Below are 16306 nucleotides of genomic sequence, written 5' to 3'. Positions count from 1 at the left end.
TGTAGAGTTAAAATGAAGAAGACTGGGTCCAAGGCAAAACAGAAACAGAGAAAAAAAGTGTGTGTGTGGGGGGGGGAGGGAGGATGCCTAGAGAACAAATAGAGGGACCAGGAAACATTCTTCATTAAATATGAAACCTCATTAAATAGTCAACATTCAAATTTACATGGGCAAGGCACCACGAGAGTGACATTGAGAAAGTGTCTCAATATGCAAACCATGGAGGGGGGCTGCTAAGGGAACGTGCTGGCTGACAGGGTCAGTGGTCTGTGCACTGCCACTTCAGTGTATAATTGGGCAGGGAGTTATGTGTACATGGGCTATGCTAAGATGAACCGAACACCAGCCTGCTAGGCAAGGTGTGGCCATGTCACAGGACACCGAGAGAGAGAGTGGACTGCTGGCCTGCAGCGGCATGCCCACCTTGTGGCCATTCCTAGGGGCAGAGCCTTGCACTCTGGCCAGAGGAGACAAGACTCTTTGTGGGCCAACCAGCTCTCTTCCCTGGAAGACCTGTACTGCTGGCCAGGAGGACAGGCACATGTTCCATATGGAGCCTCACATGTCCCATTCTCTACAAAAAAAAAAGAAAAAGAAACAAAGAAGAGCACAATAAAATACATTCTTCTCCTTTCTTGATCCTCTTTGATATAGGTGAATCACATGAAAGGTTGTTAATAATGTTAAAAGTTTAGAAATTACCAAAAGGCCACTAACGTGCTATCTAAGTAATACTGCGCAATCAGGCTTGGCTTTAACAAACTCTGCGCCGGTAGATGAGGGGCCCAGGGCTGTCTCACTAACCAGTGCAGAGAACGCGTCTATCAACCCTGCCACAGGTTGCTCCCCCAGAGGCCTGGCCTCTGCTTCCAGCGTGCATGTGCACACACACGGGTACATACGTGTACACACTCTCACACTGTCTGAGTGACTCTTGGGATTTCAAGGTTGAAGTAAACAGAACAGATACTCACAGTTTTGAATAACACACACACACACACACACACACACACACACACACACACACACACACCCCGGTGGAAGGAACACTCGTCACTCAGCTCAAATATGTGCCAAGGGAAGAAGGGGAGGGTTTCTGGAGATATTGCTTCAGGTGAAGTTGCAACATAAACATTGTATATACAGCTAAAAAAAAATACATACCAAAATTGCACATATATCCATAGAGGAGGAGCACAGACCCCACGTACGGTGAACAGCTCTCAGCCACCCACCTCAGCAATCCAAGTTCCCTGGGAGCTGTCCTCCAGAGCCATTTCAGAGGGTCACAAGGAGCAATGTGCCTGTGCATTGGGAGGCAGTCTCTCTAGAAAAGGCCAGCATTCTGAGGAGGAGGTCAGCAGTCTCATCAGCGGCCTTCTCCTCTTCCCCTGCCTTCTGGCCATCCTAATAGCCGGCCACGCCATGCCCTCTAAGGAGACATTACAGCTCCACTGACAGCCGTTTCATGCAGGGCTGTTGTCTACAGCATTTGGTAGACTAGTTAACGCTGGCTACTGACAGAAGGAAGCTGGCCAATTACTGCTCGAGGGAAAACTGTGATCTGGGCACCAGCAGCCCTGGCTGCCAACGTTGACAGCTCTGACAGTAATCAAAGAACAGTACTTTAAACTCTGTTCCTCTGATGGCCCCTAGAGAATTGCACATGCAGGAAAATCATCTCCTTGTGTCCTGCCAGCTATTTATAAGATCTGAACTGCACTCCACCCTGCTGAGGCACTGGTGACACCACCTTGGGTCAGCTCTGTAATGGGCCACAAGTGGCCGATAAACCGAAACTTCATTGGCAAGTGGGGAGAGAGTAGAGGTGAAGGAGAATCAGGCAGTGGCAGCAGAGGGGAGACTGTTAGGGCCGCCCTCCATGCAGTGCACACACTTATCGATAATAGAAATGAAAATGGGTTCATGACCCAAAGGATGGGATCTCTCCTCGTCCTTCTACTCCTCCTGGAACAAAGGATACAGTCCCCGGAACCAAAACTGGGCTGATGCTAAGGATGGCAGTTCTGCCTGGTAAGAGAGTCAGTTATTGATCCTTTAAAGGAAGAAAGTCTGTTGTGAGAGCTTAGTGGATGATGGTAAGGACTGGTTAAATCTGTCTATTGCTAGTGAGAATAAATACACGGTGTTAAAAAGACAGGGGATATTCAGAATTATGGAGGAACTGGACCCAGCTCATTGGGTTCAAACCACAGGAGCTGTCCCTTCAAGGATATGTCTTCATTTTCCCTGCATTATGGGGACAGTTAGGGCGGAAGGCATTCCCATGGAAGGCAGCTGCATGTTTGTGCAGCTGACTTTCTGTGAAGTTAAGAGAGACTCAGCGTCTCACTGGATTTAGAGCTGAGGACAACCTTTCAGAGTGGACTCATCTGTTCATGGATGGGGATGGAAGGCTCGTCTCTCCCCTTTCCTTGAATTCTGTGTGAGTACGAGGAAGGGGAAGTATGTGAGCGACTTGAAGAAGGTGACAATGAAGTAAGAGCAGCAACTGGGACACGTTAACGGGGCTGCAGGATCTTCACGACGCAGCTGAGGGAGTCTGGAGTAGCGAAAGCCAAATACTGAGCACAAAGCCAGTCCTCCAGGCTGACGCCACCTTCCCTGTCCAGGGACTTCTCAGCAAACTTGATCATGAGCAGTGTTCGCTTGATGTCTAGCCAGTTTTGGAGCAAGGCATTCCTCTGCACTGGGCTAGGGGAGGCAGTGAAAGTCTGGAAGAGGCCTTCCCGGGGGCCCCAGAGCAGACACTGGAGGATGCCTTTGGCGCCTGAAATGAGGAGTCGCTCAGAAGGGTTGGGGTTCAGGAGGCAGCTGGCCAGCTGCTGCAGGCCCCGGGAATAGGGGGAGCGGAGTGGGATGCGAGGCAGGTCTGCTCGAGTATATTCCTTCTCCTTCAGCTCCGGGTTCTCATCGAAGGGGTTGGGCAGGTGCAGCATCTCGTAGATGAGGATGCCTGTCTGGAACTCATCACACTTTTTATACTGGGTGGCTGTGATGATCTCTGGGGCGAGGCGGGACTGGTCCCGGAGGATCTCAGGGTCCACCAGATGGCTCTTCTGCTTGGCTTGAGAGAAGTTGCTTACTATGAGCCTCGTGGGACAAGAAGAGGTGGGGCCGGGCTCCGCAGGCCCAAGGCCCTGGGCGGGTCCCCCGGGCTGGTAGTGGACAAGCAGCAGGTTCTCCAGACGCAGATCGCAGTGAGTGACGTGGTAGGGTTTGAGGTGCTCCAGGCCGGAGCACAGCTGCAAGAGCAGCAGACACACTTGCCTCTCATACACGTCAGGGCTTTTCCCATGCTGCGTTAGAGAGTCGCGCACAAAGTCGGCCACGGTGAGACAGGGAACCTCTCTGGTGATGACCACAACGTGGCTTCTCTGCTTCCTGCTAACGACTGCCTGGCTTTCTTGGTGGGATGACTCTGCTTCAGAGCCGGGCTCTGGGCTTTTTCCATCAGTTCCTCCTTTCACCTCGTCTGTCGCTTCCATTTCATCCTCTTCTTCTTCAGGGGCATCAGGGTCCTCCCAGGGAAGCAGACGTTTAGGAACTTCAGCAAGGAAGTGACCACAGTCCTGCTGGATGTTAAAATGGACAGCCAGACTCTGCCGGACAGCCAAGCTGTGATAATACTGCTGCGATTCTTTAGCTTTGCTCTTACAGATCTGTAAGAAGAAAGCAAAGAACACAATTGAAAATGCACACTTTCATAATAAGGCTTATGATGTGTAAAGAAGTGTTACCTGGAAGGTGACTGGTGGGAGTCTGGAGTGGCAAAAGCAACAGTGTTTCAGTGAAGACACAGCGTTAGAGCTGAATCTTCAGAAAGGGTCTTGGCAAACCTGTGCTGAGTGACAGCAACAGTGTCTACATGCTTAACTTCATGTGTATTACCTCTAGTCCTTACACTAGCTCTTCAAAGTAGGCCGAGGACCTAAGAATTAAAAAAACAAACCAAAACCAAAACAAACCAAAACAAAAAAACCCAAGGGCCACCAGTTTGCAAACCTAAGTCTGTCTAACACCAAAGCTTCCTCTTTCCACTGTACCTTGCCCCTCATCTAGAAAACTGAACAACAAAAAGTCATTTTCCACCCGCTTTCTGTGGAGGTTTACAGCCTAGACTTATACAGCAGCTCAATAAATGGCTCATAAAGTAGGCCAGAATACCTTATTATATCACTGGTCAGGAGAGTGACATACAATTGGCCAAGTAAACTGTGGGTTTTCCTAACTTTTCCTAACTTTTTAACGAATGTCATTGTGATGGTCACAACTCAGGCACTCAGGGTAGAGATGAAAGAGTGAGAGAGTCGTTGGTCTCAACTAGTCAGAGCAAAACAAACATTTCAATGGCAGGAGTCTGAGTTTTACACTTTCTCTTAACAGGCCTCACTGAAGGCCTAATATTCAAGCAATAAGGCCTCTCAAAAAGACCTTAAGTGGTTACGGATCAAGGAAGAGTTGCTTGATCAAAAACATTAGCCAAGAGTTCTACATACTAAAACAACTATTGTATATCTGGTCTTAAAGGGTTAGAAAAGCAAAAAGTAAATAAAATCACCCCTAAATGGATTCTCCTCATGATATGATATGAGAAGTTGACAACGGAAGGCTGAGTCTCCAACACCAGTTCATAGATCATCATAGTCTGGTCCAGACAGATCCTCCACGACCCTGGGAACCAGGTACACACTTGCCACTCTTCCTCCCCAGCAGGAGCACGCTGCCACATCTCACAAACACCAAAGCCTCCCAGCAACAGGTGCTCTGTAGTGTTTACATTTGCCCGTTTATTGCAGTAACACAGAAATGCAAATTTTAAAAAGCTTTTCTAGTCACTTCTATTTAAAAAGAAAAATGTACATCTTAGGAGGACGCTGATGGGTTCTCAATTCGGAGAAGCAGCATGCTCTGATTTCCATTCAAATAGATATTAAAAAAAAAAAGGGCCAAAGGCAAAGGAGTCTCAAGAGAGAGGAACATCCCTCTCTCATTTACTGTATTTATACATATTTATTACAGTTAGAGACTTGATATGAGTGATTCAATGCCACACACACACACGCATGCACACATGCACACACACACACACGGAGGTCTGAAAACAAGTTCCTTCAAGTCTTCTACCACCTACCTAATAAGTTTGAGGGCACAGTAAGCATCTCTTCTTTAAGCAAACTTCTGGTCTTAAAACAGAGATATCCCCAGACTGAGTTCAAGTTCAAACATATATCTTTCAGAAAGCATTATCTTTGGAAAGCTCTCAAAGTCTCAGCACATGCAGTATAATATATAATCCTATATGCTCATTAATCACAACATGAATCCTTTCTATACTGTACTGTTGGCAATATTTCATATTTATATGTCACTAGGTATTTAAAAATCCTATACTAGTCATCACCTAGTTGTATGGGAGTTAGATCCACGACATGGTACCATTAACCCCATTTCCAGTTTTAATAATTTGCTCAATATCACACTGCCTGCTGGAATGAAAGTTCAAAGGTCCCAACTCCTCAGCCTTTGAAAAGTCAATCAAATACCACTGAGTTTGGCTGAATTAGACTGTGTAGTTAAACTCTCGCTGTCATCCTATAGAAAGGACACTCACCAAAGACTTGAGGGGCCTAGCGTTTAGCCTCGTTACTAGCTGTGTAACCTTGGGCATTTCTCTTAATTTCTCTGGGTCCCAGTCTTTCTAATAAAGGAGACAATATAAAGAATACTGAAACCTACTTCACAGGGCAATTATGAGAATCAAATGAGATCAAGTATGTAGAGCATATCTGTAAACTACAAAGCTGTACAAATGTAACATTCATAATGACTAAAACAGTTAACAACTTGTAAATGTTAAAATGATGCATTATAGAATCGTCATATTTTTTCAAACAAAGAGAGCAAGATAGAAAAATGCATCTTTCTTTTGAGTCTGAGAGCCACTAGCCCCAGCAAGGAGGCTCTCTGACCACAGGATTCATAGAGGGCAGCTAAAGAGGGACCCTTAAAGTTTCACACCTCTATGCCAGGTCAGCCCTGACAAACAAGTCAAGATCAACAGCCTGTTCTGATCTAAGACAGGCCAACCCAAGGCTAAGAGAGAGAGAACTGTTTGGCCCAACTGTAGTTTTCACTATGCCAAGTTGCACTGAAAAAAACTTGCCACCTTTGGTTTGGCATTAGAAGCAGAGATGATACTCACACACATTTATATAAGATATCCTAGAGCTTTGTGAGTAGATAAGAGCATGGATACTACAACTAGAATTTATGTTTAGCTTCACAGATCAACTTGAGATAAAAGTTCAAAGTGATTTACAAAGAAGAAATGATAAATTGTTCAGTCATTTTGGATGCTCTGAAGGAAAATGGTCTGCCTAAATAGCCAAGCTGAGGAGGTAGCACTTCATTATCTCTTCATCTTATAATATGTAGACAGGCTGGAGAATAATGGGTCACTCTAGTTGTAAGGGCAAAGGAGAAAGGGAGAAGACTGGAGTGTGAAAGAGGAAAACAAAATACCAGGGCTTTTGATTGGCTCATAACCATGAGAACAGTACAACCAAAACACAGACCTATGGAGATTTCCATAATAGGATTTCTCATATGATGAGTATCTCATAAATCTTTATTATGGAGCCTGCGATGATGTTAATTTAGGTAGGAGTATTATGTTATTCTATGTACCACATAGTAGCCATTTTTCAAATATTAATAACTTCTTTAGTTTGAAAAAAAAAAAAAACCTCAAAATGACCTGACTTCAGATGATAAATTTCTAGTCCAAAAGTCATTTCAGAAAACGAGCCACTCTTTCCGGAACAAATGGACAGAGTTCTTCTAGCTGGTTGTTGTTTTTTTTTCCTTCTTCCCTTATCCAGTATTTTCTCTAGCAGAGATCAAAGTAACTTCTTCTTGGCCTCCCATTTTTATTTACTTTTCTTGAAAGGAATTCATACTCCTTCCTTACAAAGCGTAGCTGGCTTGAACTGAAAGACCCACTCCTCAAGAAGAATGATTTCCACAGGACTCCTAGGCTTCACAAAATTTTGAAATAGGAACAAAACTGGAGCTGGAATGGTCCTATATCTTCATGTAAGATTCCCTTTTGTAATGGGAGAAAAATCATCTCATATTTGTTTTGACTATGTATGGGAAAGCCTATTTAAAACACTGCCAATTTTGACAGACTGTACTGTGTACATTTTCTGAATGGGAAGAAAAGCCCTAGGAGAGCCTGAGCCACAGTGACACTAGAGGGAGCTGCAACATCAAGATCCTTGAGTCCTTTGCATGGAGACTGCAGCAAGAGAGCAAAACCAGGCTGGTGAAGGTTGAATCTTGTAAAATATGCCATAGGTCCTCTTTGTGGACAAGTTCTTGGTTCTATGAAGGTGGCAATGCCTAATTCATGAAAAGGGAACACTTCGTGTGAGGAGCACAAGCAGGAAGGGATGCCCATCCTGGGCACAGTGACTCTTGTCTCTCTGCCCACTCACAAGGCACACCTTCTAGAGCTACTTCTCCAGAGGAAGCCAGAAGAACATCAAAAGGGACAGTCAGCCAGCTGGTAGTTCCACGCCCACCAATGTGGACAGTACATTGTCCCAAAAACAGAGGTTTGAGGGAAACTGAGTGCTTGTCTCAGTTAATAAAGATGAGTGAGAACAGAGAAGGGGAAGGAGAAATATTTATTCCTATCAATTGTGCATTCAAACAAGTATCCGACAGCTCCTTAAGCTTCCTATCTGTGGAACACAGCATCCTGAAGCAATCTGGCCAGAGCCCCTAAATACAGTGGGGTGGGGGACTCCTTAACCACTGTTAAATCATCTGTTGGAAAATGGGGAAAAAAATGCTTCCAGAATCAGAGCCAAATTAATCTCTCCTGAGAACTTCTTAGACCCAGGACAAAATATACAACACTTAACACAAGCCTGATCTTAGTGGGGAAACAGAGCTGACAATGGATCCTCACACACAACCTGAGAAGTTTAATTCCAAACATTCATTTCAGTGCAGGAGCTCATTTTCTGTGTTGCTCAGGGCAACTACTCTGCATATCTTTGAGGCAAATTTGCCATTATAAAGCATTTATGTTTATTATAATAATCTCAACCTAGATAGCTAACTTTAAAAAAGTAGACTGTGGGGGGCTTTGACTGTAAAGCCTCATTAAAAGCAGCTGGGAAGGAGAAGACAGCGTTATGTGTCTAATGCTACTGACACTTTCAGAATGCCCACGATGCCTGGGACCTGTAAAGAGGGTGTACATCTTGCTGCCCTTTCAGTATTGGGGAGTGGAATAGATATTCAGTTTAAGGCAACAAAGTAGGGAGGTGGGGGGGAAAGGTGGACATTTGGCAAAACAGGATGGCTATGGAATAAGTCAGTTGTTGAATGGGGAGTGGTATTATCTGTTCTTACTTACTCTACCTTCCTCCCAAAGGCTTCCTGAAATGCTGGTGTTTGAGGGGTCTGCTCTCTATCCTCTTTTCTCACTGACGTACTCCCTTCAGTAAGCTCATGGCTTCAGCCCTCTTGATATACTGCTGGCTTCCATGTCTACATTTGCAATCCAAACTTGTCTCTGAGCTTCAGACTTATCTATACAACAGCCTACTTGATTTCTCTCCATGTATGTTCCATCCTATAGATGGATGCCTTAAACTCAACATAACCAAACCTGAACTTTTCCCCACCAAATTCCCTGTTCTTCCAGTACGCCCTCTATTGGTGAATGGCTCTGTTATCTGTCCCGACATCTAGATGAGATATGAAGTTCACTCTGGATTTCTCCTCCATCTTCATTCCCTGCATCTAGTCAATTACCAACTTCTACTGATTTTGTTCCCATATAACTTTCAAATTATCCTCTTTTCTCCATCTCTATGGCTACCATTATCATTTGCTGGTCTACTACAAAAGATTTCCAACTGGTCTCCCTGCCTCTCATGTGATTCCCCTCAAACACACCTTCTACGTGGTCACCAGAGCTACCTTTCAAAAAAAAAATTGGATAAACTTCCTCGTGGTTCCTCATTATCTTCACAGGATAAAGTCCTGGCTTGGCCTCTCTTTCTAGTCTTATTTCTCACCCCTCTTCTACGTTTGCCACACTGAACTACATGCAGCCAGAGCCCTACTCCTACCCTCCAGGTATTCTCTCTGATTTAGGCTCCTCTTCTCCCCTCATATGCCTGAGGGATTCCCCTTACTTTTTTCAAAGTCATCACATGCATCATGTGTGTCAAGGAGAGAAAGTGCTATATACCCTAAACCTCCTTTCTGTTTCACCTGCATCTCACGTACAGGTCTCTATTATTGCAGCTATCACATTTTTCTTTTGTCTGTCTTAAGAGCAGATATTTGTATCTTTGGGTTCCAGCACAGAGCAAGACACCTAGTGCATGCTCAGTATGTCTGCACAAATACTAAGAGAGGTGACATCTGACCTGGTATAGCCATAAGGCTTATTTACTCAGAACAGCTAGAATATATGCATAGCTTTTACTAAACACATGGAAGTTGGCAAGGTGATGGGGAGGGGGCAATGGCTGACAAATCTGGGTAATATACACTCATGACCTGACTACACAAATGAGTAAAATCTGAACAATGAGGGCTGTCTGCTGAGTCCAGGCTGCCTTGGAGGCTCAGGGGTTTTGTATTGCACAAAACGACACTGTTCTTCATCATTCCATTCAATTTTCTCTTTTCCCCAAAGAAAGAAATAATTACAAAATACAGGACTCTTCAAAAATATTCTACATTAGCTTTTATTTTTCTATTATGGGCCCAGTCGGCCTAGTATGACTTCAGCTGACTTCCACTTTATCAGCAGGGATTCTCATTTCCAGCTCGCACTAAGCACTTTACAGTTCCTCAGTGAACTTTAAGTGAGATGGATATTGTAGGGAATGAATGGTAGAGGGACAAAAATGAGAAACACTGAATATCACACACACACTATTATACCATCTGTGGTATTTTGTCACATTACCCAAAAGCACAACTCCATACGGGAAAGAGTATAGAATGAAAACTGGCAAATTCTAAATTGATATCCATTATTTGGTACAACCTCACTCTAAGAATACAGGCTGATCATCAATTGACCTCAATTCCTTGATCTGCCCAGGAGGAGTACTGCTTTACTTGCTGCTACACAGCTAAGACCTATACACACTCAATGCTGTTACAAATATATTCAAAATGGATTAAGTGTTTAATATATAAATGCTCTCTGGGCCCCAAGTACTCAGAACTCCATGCTTTAGGAATCTGCTATGAGACCTGTCAGGTAGGCCAGGTATTTTACAGATTGAATTGCTGCAAAAATATTCACATGCCCAAAAAACATTTTGGAGTCTAGAAGAGAAATTCAAGAAGGCAACTGTATAAGATTTTTCTATTTTATCTGTGATTTGTACTCATAAAATCTTTTTATGCTCCCACTCAGCATATGGATCAAAAGAAAATCACCTGTTCCTGAGCCAGTAATTTAGGCTGACAGAATGACACCCAGGATGATCACACTAGAGAAACTGAGGCACAGCACAGTTCAATAACCTGCTGAGGGCCCAGATTAGGAATTCACTTAATTTGAATCCCAATTTATAATTCCCATCTATGTCCTCTCACCTCATTAATTAAAGCTATGGCTCTCTTTTCCTACTAGACAATTCATTTTGATTCTAGGTTTACATGAGCACTCCAAACTTCTTCTTTCTAAATCAATTTCCAGCTGAGACTTTAAGGCACTTCTGTATGTATTCAGCTCTGAAATAAAGTGGACACTGACCTAGGATGGCTATGAGTCTGTAGAGCTGGCTGCTGATTAATCACTTTCTGTGAAGTTCTAATGCTGGGCATATTTGTGTTGAATTATGATAATGAAAGTGGTTTCCTCTAAAGCTTTTTCCTTGTCACTAAGCCAGTAATTAATTGCCTGATCCTATAGTCTGAACTAGTTGTAAATTCCTACCAATCATAGTTATTCCTATTAATGCTTTTTCATTTAGTGTCCTGCTTTCTCAGCATCCACCCAAATGAGATCAACGGAGACTCCAGAGTCAAAATGCAATAAAAGATGCTGGTCTCCACAGTTCACCTCTATTTTATTACAAGCTTTTAACAAGATTCTTGGCATAGCTGGAAGAAAAGAAGCTGCTCCAGTGCTGTAATAGGAAAGTGTACATCTTCACTAAGCTTTGTGTGCTCTATCCCTGAGAACAAAGACCAGGACTACTTTAAAAAGAGAAGATACCTAGTACCACAGAGTTGGAACTACTGGAAAAATAAGTCAGAAATTTATACTTTTTGCTTATAGAAGATTTTCATCACCTTCCTCGAGGTAATTTCATCAATTTCTCATGTGGTCTCACATAGCAGCATTTGTTATAAAATGATCTCATGACAACGGTGAAAAAAGAATGTCCCACTGACACTGAGCCATAATTTTACCAACTGTCCACCCTGCTTCTAGGCAAAAGGCTGTCATTTGTCCATTCAGGGATAACACTGAGACACAGCAGGGTCAATCTATTGACTCAGGTATGATATAACAGGACAAGTTCCACATAGGAATAAGGAGGCAGCCTGCCATAAAGCTAATGACGATATGCAGAAATAATTGTTCCTCTCTGTTCTCAGTTTCTTCCTGTGTAGAATGACGAAGGCCTGCCCTTCTAAAGTTGATGAGTGTACTTTGAAGACTACATGTTTGGTCAGTGGCTACCCAGATTCTTTGAAAGGTGGCAAAAGCAGGTGGATTTTATTTAGAGCAGGGAAGTTAAGGGCTGGAGGCCAGCCAGCGTGTAGCCACAGAGACAGACGGTCCAATCTACCGCGTGGTGGCTCACCAAATGGTGACGAGGGGATAAAAGGAGACATGAATAACACAGAAACACAGAGTTGAATGTTAAATATTGTCTGGGAATCAATTTGGCCTTTCCTTCACCAAAACACTTAAAAATACGTTGTGCTCACTGCCTCCTCAGCCTCCCCGTTCCATATTTCCACTAACTCACTGCATTGGATATCCACTTCCACTAGTACCAAGACTGTATTTTTTTGAGGTTTACCAGAGATTCAACTCCTGCCTTCTCATTCTGCTCAAGCCTTCTGCAATCTTGGACTCTGATCTGTGGGCCCTTGTTCTTTGCTACATCCTCTCCGAATTTTCCTGCTTTATGTCACTTAGCTGTGTGGGCCTTTTCGCAATTTGCAGACTTTACCACTACAGTCTCATACATTCCCACAGTTTGAACTAAATCAAGTTTATGAGAGGACTAGGTAAACCTGACCTCCCTTCTGAGTACCGAACTCACATTTTTGTCTGGTTACAGGCTTTCTCTTGACTTGGCTATCTCATGGGCATGCTCCACAGAGAGCTCATCTTTCTGGCTTTTCTGATTCATATTTCAGTTAATGGTATCACCATCCTCCTGGGGTTGCTCCTCCGTGAAATCTTAGCACAGTGCCCTCATCTTACATCCAGCCGCGCACCAGACATGGTCGACGGCCTGCCTCAGCTCTTTCACTGCCTGTCCCTTCTTTTCCATGGTTCTATTTCAGGATCTCTTTATTATTTACCTGGACAATTGCAATAGTATAATGACTGGCTTCCCTGCTTCTGATTCTTCTAGACTCTTCCACTGCAGTTTACTTCCAAAATCATTAATCTTATGTCATCTTTCTGTTTAAAAATCCTTAATGGTTTCCCACAAAACACAAAATACAGCCCAACCTCTTAAGCTCATCAATCAAAGCCTCTAAATTTGGTCCCAAATCTTTCCACTATTCAATTTTCCACTATTCTCTCCATGCACTGTATTCACCCCTAAGACTAGTGTGAAAGGGACACTAGAGGCCCTTTTGTATTGGCTCTGAGGTAAGTGTTAACAATGACTTCTTTCATTCATTGATCTTTATTTATCTTTACATCTCCACACCACTGTGAACCTTTATTATAATGTCTTGTTTAAAAGTTATTTATGTCTTTGTCTTTCCCACTGGAATATATGCTCTTTGAGGGCAAGGCTTTTGTCTTATTCATATGTATTTCTGTATTCTGTTAAATGTGATATAACAGAGATATCACAATGTTTTATACAGTAAATGTTTGCTGAAAGGTTAGAAATATTTATTGAATGCCCATTATGTACACGTGGTGTGGTGGATAAGATGCTGCACTCCCAATGCAGGGGGCCTGGGTTCTAACCCTGGTCAGGGAGCTAGATCCCACATGCATGCCACATCTAAGAGTTTGCATGCCACAACTAAGGAGCCTGTTAGCCGCAACTAAGGAGCCCGCCTGCCACAACTAAGACCTGGTGTAAATAAATAAATAAATAAATAAGAAGATCAGAGAAGAAAATTCACAGAGCTGGATTCTTTAAGAAAATAGAGGTGTTTTCTAGGTACATGAGAAGAAGAGTGGTGAAGTAAATAGCTACCATTTACTGAATGCTTACTTTGTGTCAAATGATGCTCTGAGCACTATATACATCTCTATGTACATATTGGCTCTTGTGATTTTTCACAATGGCTTTAAGAAGAATGAAGTTTTTTCTCCATTTTACAGGTAAAGACACAAGGCTTAGAAAAGACAAGTAACTGGGCCAAGGTAACACAGCCAATAAGCTGCTAAAGCACAAATTTAAAGCTCAGTATCAAATAATCCAAAATCTCCAATTCCTTAGCTTTTTCAATGAAAAGACATTATGACATCATTTTTAAACAAAATAAAAACTGCCTATAATCCTCACCACTCTAAATTTAGAAATTATTTGCATATTACCATTTTGTAGGTCATTTTTTTTAAAAGTTATGGTCCTAGTATTTGCTATTCTGCTATTTTAATGTGACATTTTACAAAAAATGTTTTCCATGATTTTATACAGTCTTCATGATGACCATTTTTAATGGCTGCAAACATTCCATTGGGCTGATATACCATAATTTATTACATTGTTTCCTTAATATCAGGCATTTTGTTTCCAATTTTGGGCAGTGCTGAAATTCTGAGGGATTGTAACATTAGTAGCTTTCTCTCATAATTTTAAGGAAATATGTTTATGATTTTGAAGGAATGAGAAAGAAAATATCTAAGTGCAGAGCATATTAAAAATATGCTCAGGCTAGTGCCTAATATTAATGAAGAATAATAGTGAGTGACAAAAGAATGTTGAGAAGTAATTTTCCATTATTATTAACAAAAATAATGCAGTTTTATTATATTTTATATATACTTCATAGTTTACAAAAGCAGTTTCACTACATAAACACATACACATATAACAATCTTACAAGGTAGGAAGGGCAGTGAAAATCAAGGGAGATTACATGACTTGTTTGGGAACACACAATGATAGATTCAGAATTTGGACTCATGTCAGCTGACTACTTTTAGTTGAAGACCGATACAATTCAGATATCACACTGAATGAAAAACAGAATAAAGCTATGAACCGAACTGTGTCTTCCCAAGATTCATATGTCAAAGCCCCAACCCCCAGTGTGACATATTCTCTCCCCCACCCTCCCAAGCCTGACATAAGGACACAGCAAGAAGGTGGCTGTCTATAAGCCAGGAAGAGAATCCTCCTTTCCAGTCTCCAGAACTGGGAGAAAATAAATTTCTGCTGTTCCTAAAGCCATCCAGTCTATGGTATTTTGTTATGGCAGCCCAAGCAGACTAAGACCTTGTTACTGAGAAGTGGGGCACTGCTGTAACCAATACCCAAAAATGTAGAAGTGGGTTTGGAATTGGGTAGAAGCTGGAAGAGTTTTAAGATTCATAATAGAAAAAGCCTAGATACTTATGAACAGACTGTTGCTAGAAATATGGACATTAAGGGTGATTCTGGTGAGGTCTCGGAAACGAGGAACATATTATTAGAAAATAGAAAAAAAGGTGAGATTTCTAATAAAATGGCAAAGAACCTGGCTAAACTGTGTTCCAGTATTTTGCGGAAGGTAGAACTAGTGAGCAATGAAATTGGATATTTAGCTGAGAGACTTCTAAATAAAGGGTTAAAGGAACGACTTGTTTCCTCTTGACTGCTTATAGTGAAGTGCAAAGGGAGAAAGAACTGAAGAAGGAATTGTTAAGCAAAAAGGAACCAGGGCTTGAAGATTTAGAAAACTCTCAACCTACTCACAGATTGGGAAGGCCGCAAGGAACCTGCTCAGTGCCTCAGAGGTAGGCTGCCCTGGCAGAGAGTCATGTGAGCAGGGCCCCTACAAAGAGCCAAAGGGGGCTTCCCTGGTGGCGCAGTGGTTGAGAGTCCGCCTGCTGATGCAGGGGACGCGGGTTCGTGCCCTGGTCTGGGAAGATCCCACATGCTGAGGAGCGGCTGGGCCCGTGAGCCATGGCCGCTGAGCCTGCGCATCCGGAGCCTGTGCCCCGCAACGGGAGAGGCCACAACAGTGAGAGGCCCGCGTACCACAAAAAAAAAAAAAAAAAAAAAAAGAGCCAAAGGATCAGGGTGCCCAACAGAGCCATAGCGGTGATGCTATTATCTCAGTGGGCCTGGAGGGCAGAGTACTGAGTCAAAGAGGATTATTCTTGAGCCTTAATATCTAACGGAATTTGCCTTGCAAGGTTTTGGACTTGCTTGGGACCCATCATCCTTTCCTTCCTTCTGATTTCTCCCTTTTAGAATGGGATTGTGTATCCTATGCTTGTCCACCACTGTATTTTGGAAGCACATAACTTGACTAGTTTCATAGGTTTACAGTTGGAAAGGAAATTTGTCTCAGGATTTAACAGACCTTGAGTTTCACACATATCTCATTTAGATAATATTTATGTCATCTATTGAGACTTTGGACTTTAGACTTCAGAGTTGATGCTAGAATGAGTTAAGACCTTTGGGGCTGTTGGGATGGACTGAACATATTTTGCATGTGTTAAGAACATGAATTTTGGGGGACCAGGAGTAGAATGCTATGGACTGAACTGTGAACCCCCCCAATTCATATGTTGACGTGTTAACCCCCAATGTTACTATATTTAGAGATAGGGCCTACAAAGAGGTAATTAGGGTTAAATGAGATCACAAGGGTGGGGCCTTGATATGGATTAGTGTCCTTATAAGAAGAGACACTAGACAGCCCCCACCCCTTCAGCCATGTGGGGACTTAGGAAGAAGGCAGCCACCTGCAAGGCAGAAAGAGAGCCCTGACTAGAAACTAAATCAGCCGGAACCTTGATCTTGGACTTTCCAGCATTCGGAACTATGAGAAAATAAATTTATGTTGTTTAAGCCATCCA

At 42.8% G+C, this 16306-nt stretch overlaps 1 protein-coding gene across 1 annotated transcript in view; it reads right to left on the bottom strand.

Moving 5' to 3' along the window:
* Positions 1–2522: 2522 nt before the first annotated feature.
* PEAK1 (pseudopodium enriched atypical kinase 1) overlaps positions 2523–16306 on the bottom strand; it is a gene marked incomplete at its 3' end in the record, with an annotated part of 54872 nt that continues 41088 nt past the window's right edge. The window contains exon 4 of the mRNA XM_079700558.1: positions 2523–3683. Coding sequence (XP_079556684.1) covers positions 2523–3683 — 1161 coding nt within the window. The remainder of the gene's footprint in view (positions 3684–16306) is intronic.

The sequence above is a fragment of the Hyperoodon ampullatus genome (genome assembly GCF_949752795.1).
Source record: "Hyperoodon ampullatus genome assembly, chromosome: 3".
Classification (NCBI taxonomy): Eukaryota; Metazoa; Chordata; class Mammalia; order Artiodactyla; family Ziphiidae; genus Hyperoodon; species Hyperoodon ampullatus.
This window is presented reverse-complemented; position numbering and strand designations above follow the sequence as displayed.